This window comes from Thalassophryne amazonica, chromosome 10 (assembly GCF_902500255.1).
Source record: "Thalassophryne amazonica chromosome 10, fThaAma1.1, whole genome shotgun sequence".
NCBI lineage: Eukaryota > Metazoa > Chordata > Actinopteri > Batrachoidiformes > Batrachoididae > Thalassophryne > Thalassophryne amazonica.
Genome location: NC_047112.1, coordinates 5,786,909 through 5,808,089, shown reverse-complemented (window position 1 = coordinate 5,808,089; position 21,181 = coordinate 5,786,909). Strand labels below are relative to the sequence as shown.

General features: G+C 41.7%; 1 protein-coding gene across 1 annotated transcript; it reads left to right on the top strand.

Annotated features, from left to right (window-relative positions):
• The first annotated feature begins 669 nt into the window (after positions 1-669).
• On the top strand, positions 670-20,680 carry gorab (golgin, rab6-interacting). The gene is made up of 5 exons (XM_034179349.1): positions 670-889; positions 1,402-1,804; positions 6,546-6,647; positions 11,243-11,383; positions 19,016-20,680. The coding sequence occupies exons 1-5, from the start codon at positions 784-786 to the stop codon at positions 19,446-19,448; spliced, it is 1,185 nt and encodes a 394-aa protein (XP_034035240.1). The 5' UTR covers positions 670-783; the 3' UTR covers positions 19,449-20,680.
• Positions 20,681-21,181: the final 501 nt, after the last annotated feature.

Genomic DNA, 21,181 nt, shown 5'->3' with positions numbered 1-21,181 from the left:
CACCTTCATGGTATAAAATTATATTTAATTTTACCAATAATAAATACATTTTTTTTAAAATGCTACTTTTCTGAATCAAATGAAATGTTTCCAAATTCCTTGAAAAAAAAACAAATAACAGTCCAAACTGCAGCTATTAAAATTTTATTTGAAAGCACTTTGTTTTAAATTTAGTAACTTTGTGTCACAAACAGCTCCTGCTTTTAATCAGTGTATGAGTAAAATGTTCTTAAAAGTAGTTTTAAAAGATTTAAACGCCAGATTATATCATGATAACTTCCACTTATCTTAATTACATGTTGCATGAACAGAACATTAGCTTTTTAAACACATACTTTAAATCTGTTTATTTCAGGAAAAAAACAGATGTTCTCATGTCTGAGAAACAACACATAACAAAAACCCTCAAGTTAAAGTGTTATTTTTTATTCAATTGATTTAAACTACAAATAATCAGTTAATTGATTAATTGTTTCCATTGTGTACACTACATCGATTATGTCATGGACTAAAACTTCAGATTTGTTTCGAAACAGTACATATTAAATATGATATTAAATAATCTGTGTTACTTTAAGAAACATTTTCAGATCATTTGTTTCTTTTTGTTCAGGCGAAATTTGCGGCTTCACTTCGCAGTTCGCGGTCCTTCGTGGGGTCCTTGACGTGGCAGGAATAAACAAACATGGTGGTGTAGTTCACTTTTCAGAGTAGTTTGTCAATTTTGAAGCTTTGTGAAAGTTTGTTATTCGAAATAGTCACTGTAAACATCTTTTTAAGTGAATGTTTGACTTTTATTTTGTTGTCGAGGTGTTGTTTGTGTTCAGCGGTGAAATGAGCGGCTGGGCCGGTTTTTCTGACGACGAGCTTCGAAGGCTGCAGCAGAGAGGTGACTGTTTTTAAACTCTTTTAAAGTCATAAATAAATCTGTGACAGGAACCTAATCAATATGTTTTCCGAAGCTAATCGATCTGTGGCATGAACCTAATCAATATGTGCTACGAAGCTAATCGGTCTTTGTCAGGAACCTAATCAATCTGTGACAGGAACCCAATCAATATGTGCTACGAAGCTAATCGATCTGTGGCATGAACCTAATCAATATGTGCTACGAAGCTAATCGATCTGTGGGAAGAACCTAATTGATCTGTGGCATGAACCTAATCAATATGTGCTACGAAGCTAATCGATCTGTGGGAAGAACCTAATTGATCTGTGGCGTGAACCTAATCAATATGTGCTACGAAGCTAATCGATCTGTGGGAAGAACCTAATTGATTTGTTGTATGAACCTAATCAATATGTGCTATGAAGCTAATCGGTCTGTGGCAGGAACATAATCCATTTGTGGCACAAACCCAATTGATATGTGGTCCAAACTTAATCCATGTATATTTTCAGAACCAGTGGTGGCTCGGGGTCGGAGACCTGCAGCTGGCCGTAGTCGGCAGCAATTACAGCGCGAGAGAGCGCTGCAGCTCTTTGTTCAGAGAGCTAATGGAGCCTCGGAGGAGCTCAAAAAGCTGCCGCCGACAGCTGGGCTTCAGTCCACAAACCCGGCAGGAGTCCCGGAGCAGCAGCGCCTCAACAGACCACCGCCAAGGACTGAGCCTCAGCCCGGAGCTCCAGCAGGAGTCCTGGAGAAACAGCAGCTCAGCAGACCACCGGCAAGCACCGAGCCTCAGCCCGGAGCCCTGGCAGGAACCCCAGCAGGAATCCCGGCTGTCAGAGAGGAGTTGCACAAACCATCAGCGGAGGAGCAGGTTCCTGCTGTCAAAGAGCTGGAACAACAAGAGGTTGAATTGTTAGTAAGTTTTTTATTATTATTATTATTATTCTGTGTTGTTTACATTCCACCACATCTCTGTGAACTCAGTAATCTAAACCAGATCTGTGGACCTGCTTTTTGTGGATTTCTTTGTGGTATTCTTTCAAATTAAATTATTTTCAAGATGTATTTATTGGGCACTGTCTGCTCCACTAAGATCTGGGAGGCCATACCCGATCGGGCTGCAACTACCAATTATCTTCATAATTGATTGATTTTTTTTTTTTTTTTTTTTTTTTTAGCTCCTAGGTCTGTAAAATAGTTAAAAACGCTAGTCAGTGTTATCTAGAAACCAAGATGACATCTTCATAGCTCTTGTTTTGACAAGAGATCTGTTTGCTGTCAAATAAGAGTAAAGCAGCTCTTATTAAAAACTAGAAAACATTTACAGTTAAGAAGCTAAAAATCAAGGGACTTGGATATTTCAAAAATGTCTCAGAACAATGAAACACTTTTCAAAATAGCTGTTGATTAATATCATAGTTGATAAAGATAATATAAACTTTATTGATCTCACAGAGGAGAAATTCACATGTTACGTCAGCTCTTAAAAAACACACAAGATGGGTGCAAGTAGAGGAAAATGTTCATCAAACAGCGTGTGCAAGGATAAGCAATAATAATAATACTTGTAACAGTACAGACATAAGAAATAATAATTGACTAATACTTCCTACTGAACAGTTACTACAGCTGTGAGTAATCATTGCAGTTCTAGTAACTGGTAATAGCAAACAAATATTTTGCAGGTGGAAGAAAGCAGTCCTTGTAATATCTCTAATGTGGAGGTCAAAGGACAAGGTAGGATCAAAAATCACCCCAAGATTCCTCACTTTGTCAGTGTGATGTATGACACACGAGCCCAGGCTGAGCGTTAACTGGTCAAATTGATGCCGATGTAAGGATTTTATGTGGATGAAATTACCAGAAGTTTTTGGCATGTATAACTGAGTATCATCATGATAGCAATGAAAGGTAATCCCAAAATGCCGCAATATGTGCCCAAGGGGAACCCCAAAGTTCATGTCACTAAGGTTAGAAGTAGTGTTATTGTACAAAACACAGTGAGAACGACTGGTCCGGTATGATGTCAACCATGCAAGGGCACTCCCAGTAATCTCAAAATGATTCTCCAGCCTGTCAAGTAGAATATGATGATCCATGGTGTCAAATGCAGCACTGAGATCTAACAGCACCAGAACTGTAGTGGTGTCCGAATCCATTGCAAGCAGAGAATGTGTCCACAGAGAGTGGAAGAAGAGGAAAACTAGAAGGGTGGAAATGAGAGTAGGGACTTTGAATGTTGGTAGTATGACTGGTAAAGGGAGAGAGCTGGCTGATATGATGGAGTGGCGAAAGGTAGACATATTGTGCGTGCAAGAGACCAAGTGGAAGTGAAGTAAGAGCAGGGGCGTTGGCGGTGGGTTGTGAGTAATCATTGCAGCTCTAGTAACTGGTAATTGCAAACAAATATTGACTGTTTTTCACCTCATTACATGAAACGTTTCATCTTTCAACTTATGCAAATAGTCTTGCCGTTGCACTCATAAACATTCATCTTTTGTTTTACATCATATCTACACTCAACAAAAATATAAATGCAACACTTTTGGTTTTGCTCCCATTTTGTATGAGATGAACTCAAAGATCTAAAACTTTTTCCACATACACAATATCACCATTTCCCTCAAATATTGTTCACAAACCAGTCTAAATCTGTGATAGTGAGCACTTCTCCTTTGCTGAGATAATCCATCCCACCTCACAGGTGTGCCATATCAAGATGCTGATTAGACACCATGATTAGTGCACAGGTGTGCCTTAGACTGCCCACAATAAAAGGCCACTCTGAAAGGTGCAGTTTTATCACACAGCACAATGCCACAGATGTCACAAGATTTGAGGGAGCGTGCAATTGGCATGCTGACAGCAGGAATGTCAACCAGAGCTGTTGCTCGTGTATTGAATGTTCATTTCTCTACCATAAGCCGTCTCCAAAGGCGTTTCAGAGAATTTGGCAGTACATCCAACCAGCCTCACAAGCGCAGACCACGTGTAACCACACCAGCCCAGGACCTCCACATCCAGCATGTTCACCTCCAAGATCGTCTGAGACCAGCCACTCGGACAGCTGCTGAAACAATCGGTTTGCATAACCAAAGAATTTCTGCACAAACTGTCAGAAACCGTCTCAGGGAAGCTCATCTGCATGCTCGTCGTCCTCATCGGGGTCTCGACCTGACTCCAGTTCATCGTCGTAACCGACTTGAGTGGGCAAATGCTCACATTCGCTGGCGTTTGGCACGTTGGAGAGGTGTTCTCTTCACAGATGAATCCCAGTTCACACTGTTCAGGGCAGATGGCAGACGGCGTGTGTGGCGTCGTGTGGGTGAGCGGTTTTCTGATGTCAATGTTGTGGATCGAGTGGCCCATGGTGGCGGTGGGGTTATGGTATGGGCAGGCATCTGTTATGGACGAAGGACACAGGTGCATTTTATTGATGGCATTTTGAATGCACAGAGATACCATGATGAGATCCTGAGGCCCATTGTTGTGCCATACATCCAAGAACATCACCTCATGTTGCAGCAGAATAATGTATTATAAGAATAATAATGTACCAGTTCCTGCCAATATCCAGCAACTTCGCACAGCCATTGAAGAGGAGTGGACTAACATTCCACAGGCCACAATTGACAACCTGATCAACTCTATGTGAAGGGGATGTGTTGCACTGCATGAGGCAAATGGTGGTCACACCAGATACTGACTGGTATCCCCCCCCCAATAAAACAAAACTGCACCTTTCAGAGTGGCCTTTTATTGTGGGCAGTCTAAGGCACACCTGTGCACTAATCATGGTGTCTAATCAGCATCTTGATATGGCACACCTGTGAGGTGGGATGGATTATCTCAGCAAAGGAGAAGTGCTCACTATCACAGATTTAGACTGGTTTGTGAACAATATTTGAGGGAAATGGTGATATTGTGTATGTGGAAAAAGTTTTAGATCTTTGAGTTCATCTCATACAAAATTGGAGCAAAACCAAAAGTGTTGCATTTATATTTTTGTTGAGTGTAAGTAGATCCATGTGATTTGATATTTTACTTAAAATTATACACCAGAAGCAGTGGGGCACAGATGTCTCCGTGTTGGGACAGCAGTTGATTAGCCACCAATCCAGTGAAAAATCACAATCGGAACTGTCCAGTTCTTCATCTGACAACACGCCCACTACCGCTAAAGATGTCCCTGAAAACACTATGTAAGTGCCTCTTGGCTTATGGTGTACTGGATTTGGCTTCCTTATATGGATGCATTTTTACGAAAACATAGTGGACTTGGTTCAGTGTAGCAAAACTTATGGGACCAGCATGCACGGTAAATGACATAATTCAAACAGTGGACTGTTTTCTATACAGTTTGACAAATAATTAATGGTACATGACATACAGTCCTCCACCAGTTGGACAAGTGATGGTCTAGTGCTTAAGCAATGGACCTCTGGAGGTCCATTGCTTAAGCACAAAGGATCCTCTGCTCAAACCCCTGCCAGACCCGAAAATCACTAAGGGCCTTGAGCAACATCCTCAATCCTCCATTTGCTTCCGGTGAGCAGTTGAGTGCCTGGCATTGCAGCACCCTGATATTAGTGTGTGAGTGAGGTATCATTGTAAAGCACTTTGAGTTTTTGATTCAGACGGCAAAGCTCGATATAAATGCAGTCCATTTACCCGTCAAATAACGGCAATTTGTATTTCTGTCAAGTTACAACTTCCATTTCACTTCCAAAAATTGTAATTTTACCCTAAAATACGTGAATTGGGACACAGTTGGGAGTTTTTCTTCTTATTCTGTTTTACGCTCCTGAAAGTGACCGCCATTCCTAGAAAGGTGCTCCACTTTTTTTTTTGTGAGATATCGAATTTCAGACCCTGATGCGTCAGCTGCAGAGTAACCTTGCATATTACTTCTTCTTAGGATGCATGTTAGAACTTACTTACTCTGAAATGCATCACAAGTTTGAAAATTTAGCCAATACTTTGCACACTTCTGGAAGTCCTATACTGTATTAGGACTTATAGTCTTATTGTCAGAACTTGTAGTCCAAGTCCAATTCTGGATTATTTCACATTCATGTTATACACAGAGCAGTTAATCAGACCCTAACCATTTAACTGTCTGCTGTGAGAGGGTGAAGCACTTGTTTGTGGCAGTATGGGTGGTGTACAGGCTGAGTGATTACCACTTACTTGGTACAACAATACTTCACCAGGAATGTGGCTCAGACAAAGTGGGAGCACGGTTGCTTCTCGGCTGAGTGGAGCAGACGGCACCCAGCTGACTAACGTGGTCTCAAAATCTGCACCTCTTTCTCACTGTGTGATAATGAAGAAAAAATATTCAGCATACACTACAGCATCTGCCAAATGTGTGAATCTAAATCACTTCAGTCATGTTTAAACTGACTTAAACCGGTTGATATTTTGTGTTCGTTTTCAGTCAATATGTGCGATTGTCATAATTTTCACATAAGTTAATTTTGCAGCTGATTGTTGGGCCTGATGTCAGTAAATCATATAATCATATAAAAGAAATATTTGTTTTTGCATCTCCAAAATTTCAGTGTGCTTTTGGAACGAAAACATCTTCAGTGAGATTGATTGATATTTCGTGTGAATGTGTATTTTGGTGTTTTGAATTTTTTGTTGACAGGCGGGAAAAGACGCATCTGGAGCAGCTCCAGCAAGAGCAGAAAATGATGGAAGAGATGAATAAACAGAAGAAGGCACTGCTGGCAAAAACAATCGCAGAAAAGTAAGAAATCAGGTTCAGCTTTTCCATTTATATTTTGTTTTTAGAGCTTCGAGTGAAGACATTTTGGCACAGTTGAAGTTTTAACAGCTTCCTCCCTGAACTTTGATCTGTCATCCCTCATTTTGCTTTTGTGCCTTCAGTTTTTTGAACAATGTTTTCGGAGACTACACAGAACAGGAACCAAATAGATACTTTTTAGTGTGTTTTTGTCACTTTTGCTTTTTACTTTGAGATAACAGAACATGACTTAAATGTTGTAGAGGGCACATTGCTGGATCTTCTGATTTTTGTTTGGGTGCTTTATCTTAACTAGCAGAGGAACCCGTCTTCACCCAGATGAAGAGTCTTTTATGAAGGTTAAAGCCTTTAAAATGTAATCACGTCATTGGAATCAGCACATAAACATGGCAGTTTTAGGCTATAAATAAATTTCAGCACTCAGAATGCTTTAAGTCTCATAAAAATATTGTATGATTTTGCTGAAAGTATCAAACTTGTGCCGTTTCCTCTTGTTAAGATACATATTTATTTTACATTTTATTCTTTTATGTTCTGAATTGTATGGACTTCAGACCTCTCAAGTCTTACTCATTTGGAGTGAGACTCGCACTTTAAAGCAGTCTTGTCAGGTCTTACTCACTCGGCGTGAGACTCAATATCTTGTCATGCTCTCATGCTAATGCATGACATTCCACCAGAATGACTTGCAAGACAATATTTGGTGGAAATTAACTCCTTGAGCACATCTCAACTTGAGAGCTCTGTGACTTTGAGTAATTGATGCCATGATTCCACACACTCCGATACAGTAGGTGGCGGTATGCACCTCGACAGCTGGTTTGCACTCCGCTAATAAACACAAGAAGTTTTATTTGTATAGAAGGAATCACGATGACGTCTCGCACTGGGTGGGGCTCACACCGGTAGGCAGAAAATTCTTCTGCAGCCACTGACTGTGCATCCGGTGATCCGTCTCACGCTGACAGATCAGTGCTGTGCATAAGAAACACATCACATCCAGATGGATGGCAATCAGTTTGAAAGATTTTCACTTTGCAAATATTTAGTGTCAAGGATTGGATGTACAGTTGTGTTCAGAATAATAGTAGATTCAGATTCAGAAAACTTTAATGATCCCAGAGGGCAATTCGTTTGCATCATTCCAGAACAGTTCTCACATACGCACAACATACTACCATCCATTTCAGTTACAAGTGGAACTCTGGTGGAACAATAAAAGTTATACGATATTTAAAAAAAACAGTCCCCTTAGAGTTCATCAATTTAATAGGAGAAGGCACAAAGGAATTTGAGAAACGATTAGTTTTCCGAGCTGAAACATAAAAACGACGCCCTGAAGGCATCAAGATGAATTCTGGAGTCAAAGGATGGAGCAACTGAGCCAGGAGACACTTTGCTTTACTCAGCACTTGTTGCTCCCACAGCGACTGCAAGTCTCTCAATTTAACACCTGTAATTTTAGAACAGGTTTTGACAATGCCCTGCAGTTTGTTTTTGTCCTTCACAGACAGGGATTGAAACCAGCAGATAAAAGAAAACGTCAATAAACTTTCAATAAAAGAACAATAAAAATTGGTTAAAATAGTTTTACTCACATTAAAAGAGTTCAGCTTCCTCAGAAGGTAAGTTCTTTGCTGCCCTTTTTTAACAGTGCTATCAGTGTTCAGGTCAAACTTCAATTTATCATCAATCACAGTGCCCAGGTACTTGTAGCTACTGACAATCTCTACATTTTCCCCACTAATGACACTAACACTGTGAGGTGAAGCAAGTAGTGCTATGTGACTAAAAATATTAATCCATGTTTTGAGTATATTTCTTATTGTTACATGGGAAACAAGGTACCAGTAGATTCAGTAGATTCTCACAAATCCAACAAGATCAAGCATTCATGATATGCACACTCTTAAGGCTATGAAATTGGGCTATTAGTAAAAAAAAAAAAAGTAGAAAAGGGGGTGTTCACAATAATAGTAGTGTGGCATTCAGTCAGTGAGTTCATCAATTTTGTGGAACAAACAGGTGTGAATCAGGTGTCCCCTATTTAAGGATGAAGCCAGCACCTGTTGAACATGCTTTTCTCTTTGAAAGCCTGAGGAAAATGGGACGTTCAAGACATTGTTCAGAAGAACAGCGTAGTTTGATTAAAAAGTTGATTGGAGAGGGGAAAACTTATACGCAGGTGCAAAAAATTATAGGCTGTTCATCTACAACGATCTCCAATGCTTTAAAATTGGCAAAAAAAAAAACAGAGATGCGTGGAAGAAAATGGAAAACAACCATCAAAATGGATAGAAGAATAACCAGAATGGCAAAGGCTCACCCATTGATCAGCTCCAGGATGATCAAAGACAGTCTGGAGTTACCTGTAAGTGCTGTGACAGTTAGAAGACGCCTGTGTGAAGCTAATTTATTTGCAAGAATCCCCCGCAAATTCCCTCTCTTAAATAAAAGATGTGCAGAAGAGGTTACACTTTGCCAAAGAACACATCTACTGGCCTAAAGAGAAATGGGGGAATATTTTGTGGACTGATGAGAGTAAAATTGTTCTTTTTGGGTCCAAGGGCCGCAGACAGTTTGTGAGACGACCCCCAAACTCTGAATTCAAGCCACAGCTCACAGTGAAGACAGTGAAGCATGGTGGTGCAAGCATCATGATATGGGCATGTTTCTCCTACTATGGTGTTGGCCTATATATCACATACCAGATATCATGGATCAGTTTGGATATGTCAAAATACTTGAAGAGGTCATGTTGCCTTATGCTGAAGAGGTCATGCCCTTGGTTATACAACTAAATACTAGTTTAGTGATTCACAGGATTGCTAAAAAAGCAGTTTGAACATAATAGTTTTGAGTTTGTAGCGTCAACAGCAGATGCTACTATTATTGTGAACACCCCCTTTTCTACTTGTTTTTTTTTTACTAATAGCCCAATTTCATAGCCTTAAGAGTGTGCATATCATGAATGCTTGGTCTTGTTGGATTTGTGAGAATCTACTGAATCTACTGGTACCTTGTTTCCCATGTAAAAATAAGAAATATACTCAAAACCTGGATTAATCTTTTTAGTCACATAGCACTACTATTATTCTGAACACTACTGTAGTTTGGCTCAGAATTGTTTCCAGTACAGGTGGGAGATGGATCACATGAGCTCACCCTGTGTTCCAACTCATCCCATTAAAAACAAACCTTCCCTTCTGTATTTTTTTTTCTTCTGACTTTCTCTGTGTAGCTCCACATTTAGGTGATAAGCTGTGACAGAAGTTATCATGAGGGCTGCAAACTAATGATCTGATTTTTGGTCCAGTCTTTCGAAATCAAACACACTTCAGCAGGTGCAAAAGAGTGATTTTGCAGTGATGAACACAAAGTGTAACGTTGGGCTCACCGGCGTCAAAATGACAGTAATCTGCGGAAGAGATAAAACCAGCGAGAAGAAACACAGAGGAGACTGTCCAGGAACCCTGGTTGTTTTTCCTCCCATCTTTTTTTCAACCTTGAACGCACACGCAGAACTGCATTTAATGACTCTGTAACACAGGTGAACTGCAGCCTGACACATGATGTGCACACTGGCCGGACTCTGTGGGAGTGTCTTTTTTGGACCGCGTTTAAAAAGTTCCTCAACTTCAAAGCACATCCTGCTCCTGCACTAAAGACCACAGACAGACAACGTCTGCAGCAGCTGATAACAGCGATCCCTCACGTGATGACTGATAAAATAAATGTACACCTCCAAAAACTTGAAATCCTTCATGGTTATCATCTCCAAGATTTAATTTCTCATAATATCACTTTTCAATCTTCAAGTCAAACACACAAACACTGTTGTTATTTTTATCACATGTGACTGACGTAGGTTAAACAGATCATTTCTGGAAAAGTGCCATTTGTCAGCTGTCTGAAGTCATCTTCCCGTGTGTTTTCTCATCGCATCTGCTTGGAGTCTGGAGTTTTCTGCCTACCGGTCTGAGTGCCCATGCACGAGAAAGGCAGACGTAAATAACAACAGTGGCCCCTTCTATTTATTTACAAGTGTTAAATTTACTTCCAGGATGTGGCTTTCGACGTGAGCACCTTAAAGCAGTGATTCACCATGGATTCAGTTGTTCACGTGTCTTGAAGAAAGAGGACATCATCTTTTAGAAGTTGCTAGCATCACATAGTATGATGCTAATGGCTAACATTAGCTTGGCCAAGTGGCACCTTTGTGATCATTTTATTACAAATATCTGTAATAATATGACTTGTTGTGTGATTACTTCAAGTAACGGATCATCTAAGAAGCGTGTGCTGCGGTTTTCTCATCAAGTGCGCTGCTTTCACTGTTGGCACACGTACTGACACACAGGTCCACACACACACACACACACACACACACAACAGGCTTTATATGGAGGAGGAGAAGAAGTTGAGTCCATAAAAGTACATTTAGTGATATATATATTTTTTTTAACAAAAGAACAACAAATAGTGAATGTTTTCTCCAGACGTTTGGAACCAGGACTCAAAGAGCCAGTGGACGTTTGGATACCATTTTAAGACTGGCTGGTCTCTTCTCTCCGCAGGTCCAAGCAGACTCAGGCAGAGGCGGTGAAGCTGAAGAGAATCCAGAGGGAGCTCCAGGCCCTGGACAATATGGTGTCCAATGACATCGGCATCCTGAGAGGAAAAATCGAGCAGGCCAGCTGGGACTACAGCGCCGCCAGGTACAACAGGAGACCATGAGAAAGGCGAAATGAGTCCCACAAGGTTCAGTGATTCAAACTTAGAGAGACCCTTCATGTAAAAACAAAATCAAATTATTCTGTGAGCGACCTGTTTATTATTCTTTATCTTAGCCAGAAGAGACGCACCAATCTGATACCAATTACAAAACTCCAGTGTGAAGACAAAAAATGGACTTGGTTCCCAGTCAAACTGCAACAGCATGAATTTGAAATAAATAACAGCTGACAAATGGCACAAATCCAGAAATGATCGGTTTTACCTACGTGGACAAAAACCAATGAGTTCTGACCGTCAGTCACATGTGATAAAGGTAATAACAGTGTTTGTGTGTTTGATGCTCGTGCACAATCACCAAATTCAGTTGACACGTCGCACAGCTGTCAGAACCTGCAAACATCAGTAACTACACATACAGTGCTGTGCAAAAGTTTTAGGTGCAGTCTGATTGATTAATTACCTCTGGTCCCTCTGTTTAAGAAGGGGGACCGGAGGGTGTGTTCCAACTATAGAGGGATCACACTCCTCAGCCTCCCCGATAAGGTCTATTCCAGAGTACTGGAGAGGAGAATTCGACCGATGGTCAAATCTCGGATTCAGGAGGAGCAGTGTGGTTTTCGTCCTTGTCGCAGCACACTGGACCAGCTCTACACGCTCCATCGGGTGCTCGAAGGGTCATGGGAGTTCGCCCAACCAGTCCACGTGTTTTGTGGATCTGGAGAAGGCGTTCGACCGTGTCCCTCTGGGCACCCTGTGGGGAGTGCTCCAGGAGTACGGGGTCCGGGGTCCTTTGCTAAGGGCTATCCCTGTATGACTGCAGCAGTAGCTTGGTTCGCATTGCCAGTAGTAAGTCAAACCTGTTTCCAGTGCACGTTGGCCTCCGCCAGGGCTGCCCTTTGTCACCGGTTCTGTTCATTATTTTTATGGACAGAATTTCTAGGCGCAGCCAGGGTGTAGAGGGGGTCTGGTTTGGGAACCACAGAATCTTGTCTCTGCTGTTTGCGGACGATGTGGTTCTGTTGGCTTCGTCAAATCAGGACCTTCAGTGTGCACTGGGGCGGTTTGCAGCCGAGTGTGAGGCATCCGGGATGAAGATCAGCACCTCCAAATCCGAGGCCATGGTTCTCGACCGTAAAAAGGTGCTTTGCCCTCTTCAGGTCGGTGGAGTGTCCTTGCCTCAAGTGGAGGAGTTTAAGTATCTTAGGGTCTTGCTCACGAGTGAGGGACAGATGGAGCGTGAGATCAATAGACAGATCGGTGCAGCGTCTGCAGTGATGCGGTCGCTGTATTGGACCGTCGTGGTGAAGAGAGAGCTGAGTAGGGGGGCAAAGCTCCGATCGATCTATGTTCCGATCCTCACCTATGGTCATGAGATTTGGCTCATGACCGAAAGAACGAGATCGCGAGTACAAGCGGCCGAGATGAGTTTCCTCCGCAGGGTGGCTGGGCGCTCCCTTAGAGATAGGGTGAGGAGCTCGGTCACTCGGGAGGAGCTCGGAGTCGAGCCGCTGCTCCTCCACATTGAAAGGAGTCAGTTGAGGTGGCTCGGGCATCTTTTCCGGATGCCCCCTGAACGCCTCGCTGGAGAGGTGTTCCGGGCACATCCCATTGGGAGGAGGCCCCGGGGAAGACCCAGTACACGCTGGAGGGATTACATCTCTCGGCTGGCTTGGGAATGCCTTGGGGTTCCCCCGGAGGAGCTGGAGGAAGTGTGTGTGGATCGGGAGGTCTGGGCGGCTTTGCTTGAGCTGCTGCCCCCATGAGTGAAACACTGAGTGTTTCTTTCTCTTTGCTCTGTATGCACCACTCTGCATTTAATCATTAGTGATTGATCTCTGCTCCCCTCCACAGCATGTGTTTTTACTGGTTCTCTCCCTCAGCCCCAACCAGTCCCAGCAGAAGACTGCCCCTCCGTGAGCCTGGTTCTACTGGAGGTTTCTTCCTGTTAAAAGGGAGTTTTTCCTTCCCACTGTTGCCAAGTGCTTGCTCACAGGGGGTCGTTTTGACCATTGGGGTTTTTACGTAATTATTGTATGGCTTTTGCCTTACAATATAAAGCGCCTTGGGGCAACTGTTTGTTGTGATTTGGCGTTATATAAATAAAATTGATTGATTGATTGATTGATGACCCGACTCTGGATAAAGCGGATGGATGGATGATTGATTAATTAGAAGGTATGCAGTACATTCTATGTACGTGGCTCAAAACAGCCCCGAGGCCCCTGAAACACTGCCCCCTGCAGCCCCCGTTAGTCCTGCAGGGGGCGTGGCCTGCTGCTGACCCTGCGCTCACTGTTTGTTTCACTGTTTGTCTGTTAGCGTTATTAAATTTGTTTTAACGTATTTTTTTTAAGCAGTTCATTGGTTTAATGTGGATGTGACCTGTCAGAACTTTACTGCACTTTGCACTTTTGACCTTATCGTCACAATGAAAGTCGCACTGCTGTGGATCATTTTCTGCCTATCAGCGTTTGCGCACGGGAGCTGCCTCACAAGCCGGCAAAGCTTCCTTACCTACACCAGAGAGCATCTTTTGTCACTTCGCTCACCTGGTGGGGTTCCTTCAGTTTGTCTACCTGTGGACTGTCAGGAAATCTGACGGCCTCTTAAATGTGTGGGGAAGAGGAAAAAGCGTGGCTCCAGGGGAGGCGTGAGGCACCGACTCTGGTTCACACTGTTCAGGGCAGATGGCAGACAGCGTGTGTGGCGTTGTGTGGGTGAGCGGTTTTCTGATGTCAATGTTGTGGATTGAGTGGCCCATGGTGGCGGTGGGGTTATGGTATGGGCAGGCGTCTGTTATGGACGAAGAACACAGGTGCATTTTATTGATGGCATTTTGAATGCACAGAGATACCGTGATGAGATCCTGAGGCCCATTGTTGTGCCATACATCCAAGAACATCACTTCATGTTGCAGCAGGATAATGCACGGCCCCATGTTGCAAGGATCTGTACACAATTCTTGGAAGCTGAAAATGTCCCAGTTCTTGCATGGCCGGCATACTCACCGGACATGTCACCCATTGAGCATGTTTGGGATGCTCTGGACCGGCGTATACGACAGCATGTACCAGTTCCTGCCAATATCCAGCAACTTCGCACAGCCATTGAAGAGGAGTGGACCAACATTCCACAGGCCACAATTGACAACCTGATCAACTCTATGTGCAAATGGTGGTCACACCAGATACTGACTGGTATCCCCCCCCCCCCCAATAAAACAAAACTGCACCTTTCAGAGTGGCTTTTTATTGTGGGCAGTCTAAGGCACACCTGTGCACTAATCATGGTGTCTAATCAGCATCTTGATATGGCACACCTGTGAGGTGGGATGGATTATCTCAGCAAAGAAGTGCTCACTATCACAGATTTAGACTGGTTTGTGAACAATATTTGAGGGAAATGGTGATATTGTGTATGTGGAAAACATTTTAGATCTTTGAGTTCATCTCATACAAAATGGGAGCAAAACCAAACGTGTTGCATTTATATTTTTGTTGAGTGTATTTTTAATTGCCCAGATGAGACCTGAACCAATGAGTGTGGATGCATTTATGTTCTAAGACTTTTTTTTTTCTGCAATCATCCAATCGATCTGTTTGTGCTCATCAAAAACCTGCCAATAAAATGTGAAAATGACATTTTGACTGACATCAAGAAAACTTGATGTAAAATAGGAAAAAAAAAGCAAATTCTGACATTTGACGAGCTGTGATGTCCCCCCCCACACCCCCTTGCTGAGTAGCTTTTTGAAAAAAAAAAAAAACAATAATGATCATTTCAACGATCGATAACATATTGGGTGGAGCCAGTAATAATATTAATAACACTGTTTTTGTTTTTTATTTTATGCATTTAACAATAGTAGATATATGTTGGAGTTTTAGTGATGAACAGATTTCACACAGTTTAGCAGAGACCTTGGTTCTAACCTGGAATGGAATGTTGAAGTGTTCCATGAGCAAGGCTGTGAAGCTCAACTGAAGCACTATAAAGTGTTTGCAGGTCCCAGTGCATTTTAACTTATTGAGAACTTATCTGCATTACCAAGATACTGATCATTGTTAACATGTAGCTCTGGCTGTAATCTTATCTCGTAACACTATTCGTTACAGCCCACCCAATTTATCAGTTCCCCAATAATATAATATCAGCCAATAGGAGCCTTTCACCAACATATCGGTATCATCATTGTTTTTGCCAGTTTGGGGGGAAAAACTTATTTTTCTGAATAAATGATGCAGAAAAACATTTTCGCTGTTGGAAATGGTGTCATTACCTAATTTGTGCAGCAGGCAGTGTTCCAACTGGCTGGGACCCCCATCAGCCCTTGATCACATTCGCTACAAGAGACTGAGGCAAAGTGACCAGCTGCTGTTCATTTTCAGAGTGGACGTTTTATAGCAACAAGACACAAGTGGTCCCTATGCCACCAGCTAGGCGGGGCCAAAATAGAAGTCTGTTTTATGCAAATTGGGGACTGTCATTCAGAGTGATGGAAGTGTAACGTATGTTCATTATACAACCCCTGGCAAAAATTATGGAATCATCGGCCTCGGAGGATGTTCATTCAGTTGTTTAATTTTGTAGAAAAAAAGCAGATCACAGACATGACACAAAACTACCGTCATTTCAAATGGCAACTTTCTGGCTTTAAGAAACACTATAAGAAATCAGGAAAAAAATTGTGGCAGTCAGTAACGGTTATTTTTTTAGACCAAGCAGAGGGAAAAAGATATGGACTCACTCAATTCTGAGGAATAAATTATGGAATCACCCTGTAAATTTTCATCCCCAATCTGCTCGTTAGTCTGCATCTAAAAAGGAGTGATCACACCTTGGAGAGCTGTTGCACCAAGTGGACTGACATGAATCATGGCTCCAACACGAGAGATGTCAATTGAAACAAAGGAGAGGATTATCAAACTCTTAAAAGAGGGTAAATCATCACGCAATGTTGCAAAAGATGTTGGTTGTTCACAGTCAGCTGTGTCTAAACTCTGGACCAAATACAAACAACATGGGAAGGTTGTTAAAGGCAAACATACTGGTAGACCAAGGAAGACATCAAAGCGTCAAGACAGAAAACTTAAAGCAATATGTCTCAAAAATCGAAAAATGTACAACAAAACAAATGAGGAACGAATGGGAGGAAACTGGAGTCAACGTCTGTGACCGAACTGTAAGAAACCGCCTAAAGGAAATGGGATTTACATACAGAAAAGCTAAACGAAAGCCATCATTAACACCTAAACAGAAAAAACAAGGTTACAATGGGCTAAGGAAAAGCAATCGTGGACTGTGGATGACTGGATGAAAGTCATATTCAGTGATGAATCTCGAATCTGCATTGGGCAAGGTGATGATGCTGGAACTTTTGTTTGGTGCCTTTCCAATGAGATTTATAAAGATGACTGCTTGAAGAGAACATGTAAATTTCCACAGTCATTGATGATATGGGGCTGCATGTCAGGTAAAGGCACTGGGGAGATGGCTGTCATTACATCATCAATAAATGCGCAAGTTTATGTTGATATTTTGGACAATTGAAAGGATGTTTGGGGATGATAAAATCATTTTTCAAGATGATAATGCATCTTGCCATAGAGCAAAAACTGCAAAAACATTCCTTGCAAAAAGACACATAGGGTCAATGTCAATGAGCAGATCTGATTTGATGCAGGTGTTAATTTGGGGGATGAAAATTTACAGGGTGATTCCATAATTTTTTCCTCAGAATTGAGTGATTCCATATTTTTTTCCTCTGATTGGTCTAAAAAAGTAACCGTTACTGACTGCCACAATCTTTTTTCTTGATTTCTTATAGTGTTTCTTAAAGCCAGAAAGTTGCCATTTGAAATGACTTTAGTTTTGTGTCATGTCTGTGATCTGCTTTTTTTCTACAAAATTAAACAACTGAATGAACATCCTCTGAGGCCGGTGATTCCAGGGGGTTGCCAGGGGTTGTATTTATAGTTATTTATAATAAAGTTCATATTTAAACTGCAAAAGATCAAGCCTCAATTATCTTTGATAACAAAATGTTCAAAATCACTGCCATTTTTTATTGGCAGATATATTGGTATCTTAAATTTTTACTCCCTAATATCAGCATCAATGTCACTCCCTCAAAAAATCAGTATTGGTCAGGCGGGTCAACTTAATATCAGTCTGCTACACTGTTGAAAATATTAATAAGATACTTTACATTTGTGATTGAAGATATTTTTCACCACACACACACACACACACACACATAGTAGCTACAATGTGACCTGGGAGACATCATGACATCACATCCTCCCAGACCCACCCACTCCAGTAGTCGACATGAATAATGTGTGACTGCGGTTCTGTTCTCACGCACAGACGGGCTGTTTCTATTATATTTTTGTGTGTTGAATCACTGTGTTGTTGTGTTTAAACTTTCTCTAAAGCCACTGAAGTTATGAAGGCTCTCGTTAGTCTGAGCGGACTTGTTTGTTTCTCACACTAATACGGCGACCTTGTACTTTTTGATTTTCCTGTTGGGTGGCGCGATGAGCGCCAGATGTTGACGGAACACGAAGCGGCTCTGACCTTCACGCCGTCGTGACTCTGGATTGTGCTGTGATTATGTTGGTGTAATCAGATGAATTTGAGCTGAAAAATAAAAACTCAATCATCTGATTTGTTAAGAGTGTTTCTAAACATTGTGCGGTTTTCTGTCCTTCACAGTCCAAATGATGTTTGTGCGTTAGGACTGTGTGGGCGGAGTTTGATCTGTGCCACAGAGGACTAACAGTCTGCAGGTTATCATTCCAAAAAAAAAAAAAAAAAAAGCAACCAACCATCTACAAAGGAGGAACTCAGCATGACGGGTGGAAGTAAAAATCTGCTGACTGCTGTTCTTCCATTTATTTATTCATTTATTCATCTTTGAATTCACCTTCAAACACAAAATAACAGCAGCACATTGTGCAGTATTAAAACTCCCTAACGCTTGTAACATCTGGGGTTCAAACCCAACCCATCCCCCAGTTTCCTTGTACATCAGGGTCAGGCAGGAATGCAGTGTAAAATTAGCGCCAAAATAGTGTACACGTCCATCTTTAAGATATCTTGCTAACATTCAGACAAACACTTTGAGAATGGTTCTTATTGCTTAAGTGTGTGTGTGTGTGTGTGTGTGTGTGTGTGTGTGTGTGTGTGTGTGTGTGTGTGTGTGTGTGTGTGTGTGTGTGTGTGTGTGTGTGTGTGTTTACTGTGCAAAAGCCAAGAGCTGTGGCCACATGAGTGTTTCTCAGAAATGTAGATATTTTTTTTTAATATAATTTATTTATTTACATGAAAAATAGCATCAGTATGTATTAATGTGTAATTAACACCAGTGATGGCAAACAAGGCCTCATGAAGCATATGGTATGTTTTTCTGAGGCCACTAGATGGCAGTATACTCAAAAAAGAATTCAAAGCACAATGAACTTCAGTTTCCGTAGAACCCTTTTTTTTTAATAAACACTGCCATCTAGTGGGCTTAGAAAAAAACTTCACATGCTTCATGAGGCCACATTTTGCAATCACTAATTAACACACGTTTTGATTCCTTGGGTTTTGTTTTTCTGTGATGTCAGAAAGCGCTATGAGAAGGCGGAGGCTGAGTACGTGGCGGCCAAGCTGGACCTTCACAAGAAGACAGAGCTGAAGGAGCAGCTTATGGAGCACTTGTATGCCGTCATCCAGCAGAACGAGCTGCGCAAAGCCTGCAAACTGGAAGAGCTGATGCAGCAGCTGCAGCTCCATCCCAACAAGGAGGAGGCAGAGCAGCAGAAGCGGGGCTGTGAGGAGACTCCGCCCAGTGGCAAGGAGGAAAACGGTTTACCAAAGAACCAGGAGGGAAATCTGCATTCGTCTGACGTTGGCGAGACTGCTGTGGAAGAGTGTGTGGAGCTGGAGAGAGGAGGCAGCATACAGGAAGACCATCAGACCACGACCGAATCGCCAAAGACTGAAGACACGCTCTGTGGGACAGACAGTCCATCTCCGAGTCAAACCGTGGCCTCCTGACGTCAACAGTGATGACGCATTTCATGTTCGTCACTCATTAGTTCTTTCCTCGAATCTTCAGTCACTCATGGTTGCAGGGTTTTTTTTTTGTGTGTTCTTTTACTAGGTCAACCAGGTGTTCTAAACAGCTTATATTCCATTAAGTCAGATCTCGCACTCTGTCATGCAGCTGCTTCACTTAGAAAATTAAATGAGATTAAATACGTTCAGATCCAATAAACAACAGGTGTGAAACTTATCACACAGATTCATTCTAACAGCAGCATGAAAAGTGCAACAGTGTTCCTGCAAATAGGCGGTAAGAGTGCAATGTTATTAGTGCACACGGCGACTGCAAGCCTCATCATCCGTGTGACTGACACTACAAATCAAACAATCCTGAATCAGGATTCATGACACTGTGCTGCAGTTAGCATTAGCATAGATTCTACTCTGCCCCCAGCAGGATACGTTATTAAGATTTTATACTTGCAGCTTTCTGTAAAATGCTTCAAGCAATATGTGCAATAACTGCTGCTGCGTGCACCGCCATGATGTTACAGGAAGTTCAAATGCTTCAACTCGTGTTGTGCACCATCATCAAGGGTGTTTTTGACCACCCTGTGGGGAAGTGGGAGATGATCTGCGTGCTCGACTGCCACCACGGCACAGACCAGACATGAATGTGCGCAAAAGACAAACACAGCATTTTACAAGTTCAGCCACTTCCAAATGTTGGTTATTTAAAAACAGAAATAAAGTTGTGGTGTTTTTGTTTGTTTGGAGGGTATTTTATTCCTGTGTTGTTGTTGTTTACTCCCATATGTTGTGTCTGTAGGTTTCAGCAGGCCCGGCCGTTCATGTCTTTGCAGAAGACGAGCCGCTGAGACGACGTCTGCTGATGTTTGTTTTGATTCACCTGCATCGTGTTTCTGAATCTTTGCCTGGATGTTTACTATGTTAACGTGTTGAACATAACGGCGTTAATCTGGGAGGATGTTTGACTCGATATGTGAACTCTGATTTATCTGTTTTCTGTGTTCCGGTGGGGAAAGATGAAAGTGGTCTTTATTGAAACGGTTCAGTCGGTAACTGAATGTGAAACATCTGGACTCATGAAGACGTTTTTTGTAATCATACAAGAGAATCGTTCAGAACTGGTTTGGAAACCAGTTTGTAGCAGGATGTGTGATAATAACGGACACCTCCGGAGGTTTAGAATCTCCATCACTGTGTTTATCACGGTGAGTTCTATGGATACTGTATGTTTTACTACAATAAAATAAATGCATTTTTGATAAGCTATATTGTATTTATGTGGTGTTTCTTTTGTTCACATAGAAACATTTGTGGTAAAGTGCACATGTCCTGGCTTTAAACTGCCTATTAGGTTTTGTAAAAAAAAAAAAAAAAAATTCAAAAGAGCAAACAAACATAGAATCGCTCATTAATTAGTATGTTGTGCTGAATGTGCATAAACTATAATCATTTACAAATTATAACTCAGCTCTGGTGTTTGCAGATGAAAACGTTTTCTGCTTGTGTTCTGTTACAATACTTTCAGTTAATTCATGTACAAACTGGATTAAATCGTCACTTAAGCACATGGATGGTTATATATTATTAAATACAGACTTCAGTATAAACCATAATTACTGTAATTTATACTATTAGTTATAATTTATATACAATACTATGATTTTTTTTTTTCCATACTTTTATTTAAATATTTATGTACAGTACCTTTTGTACTC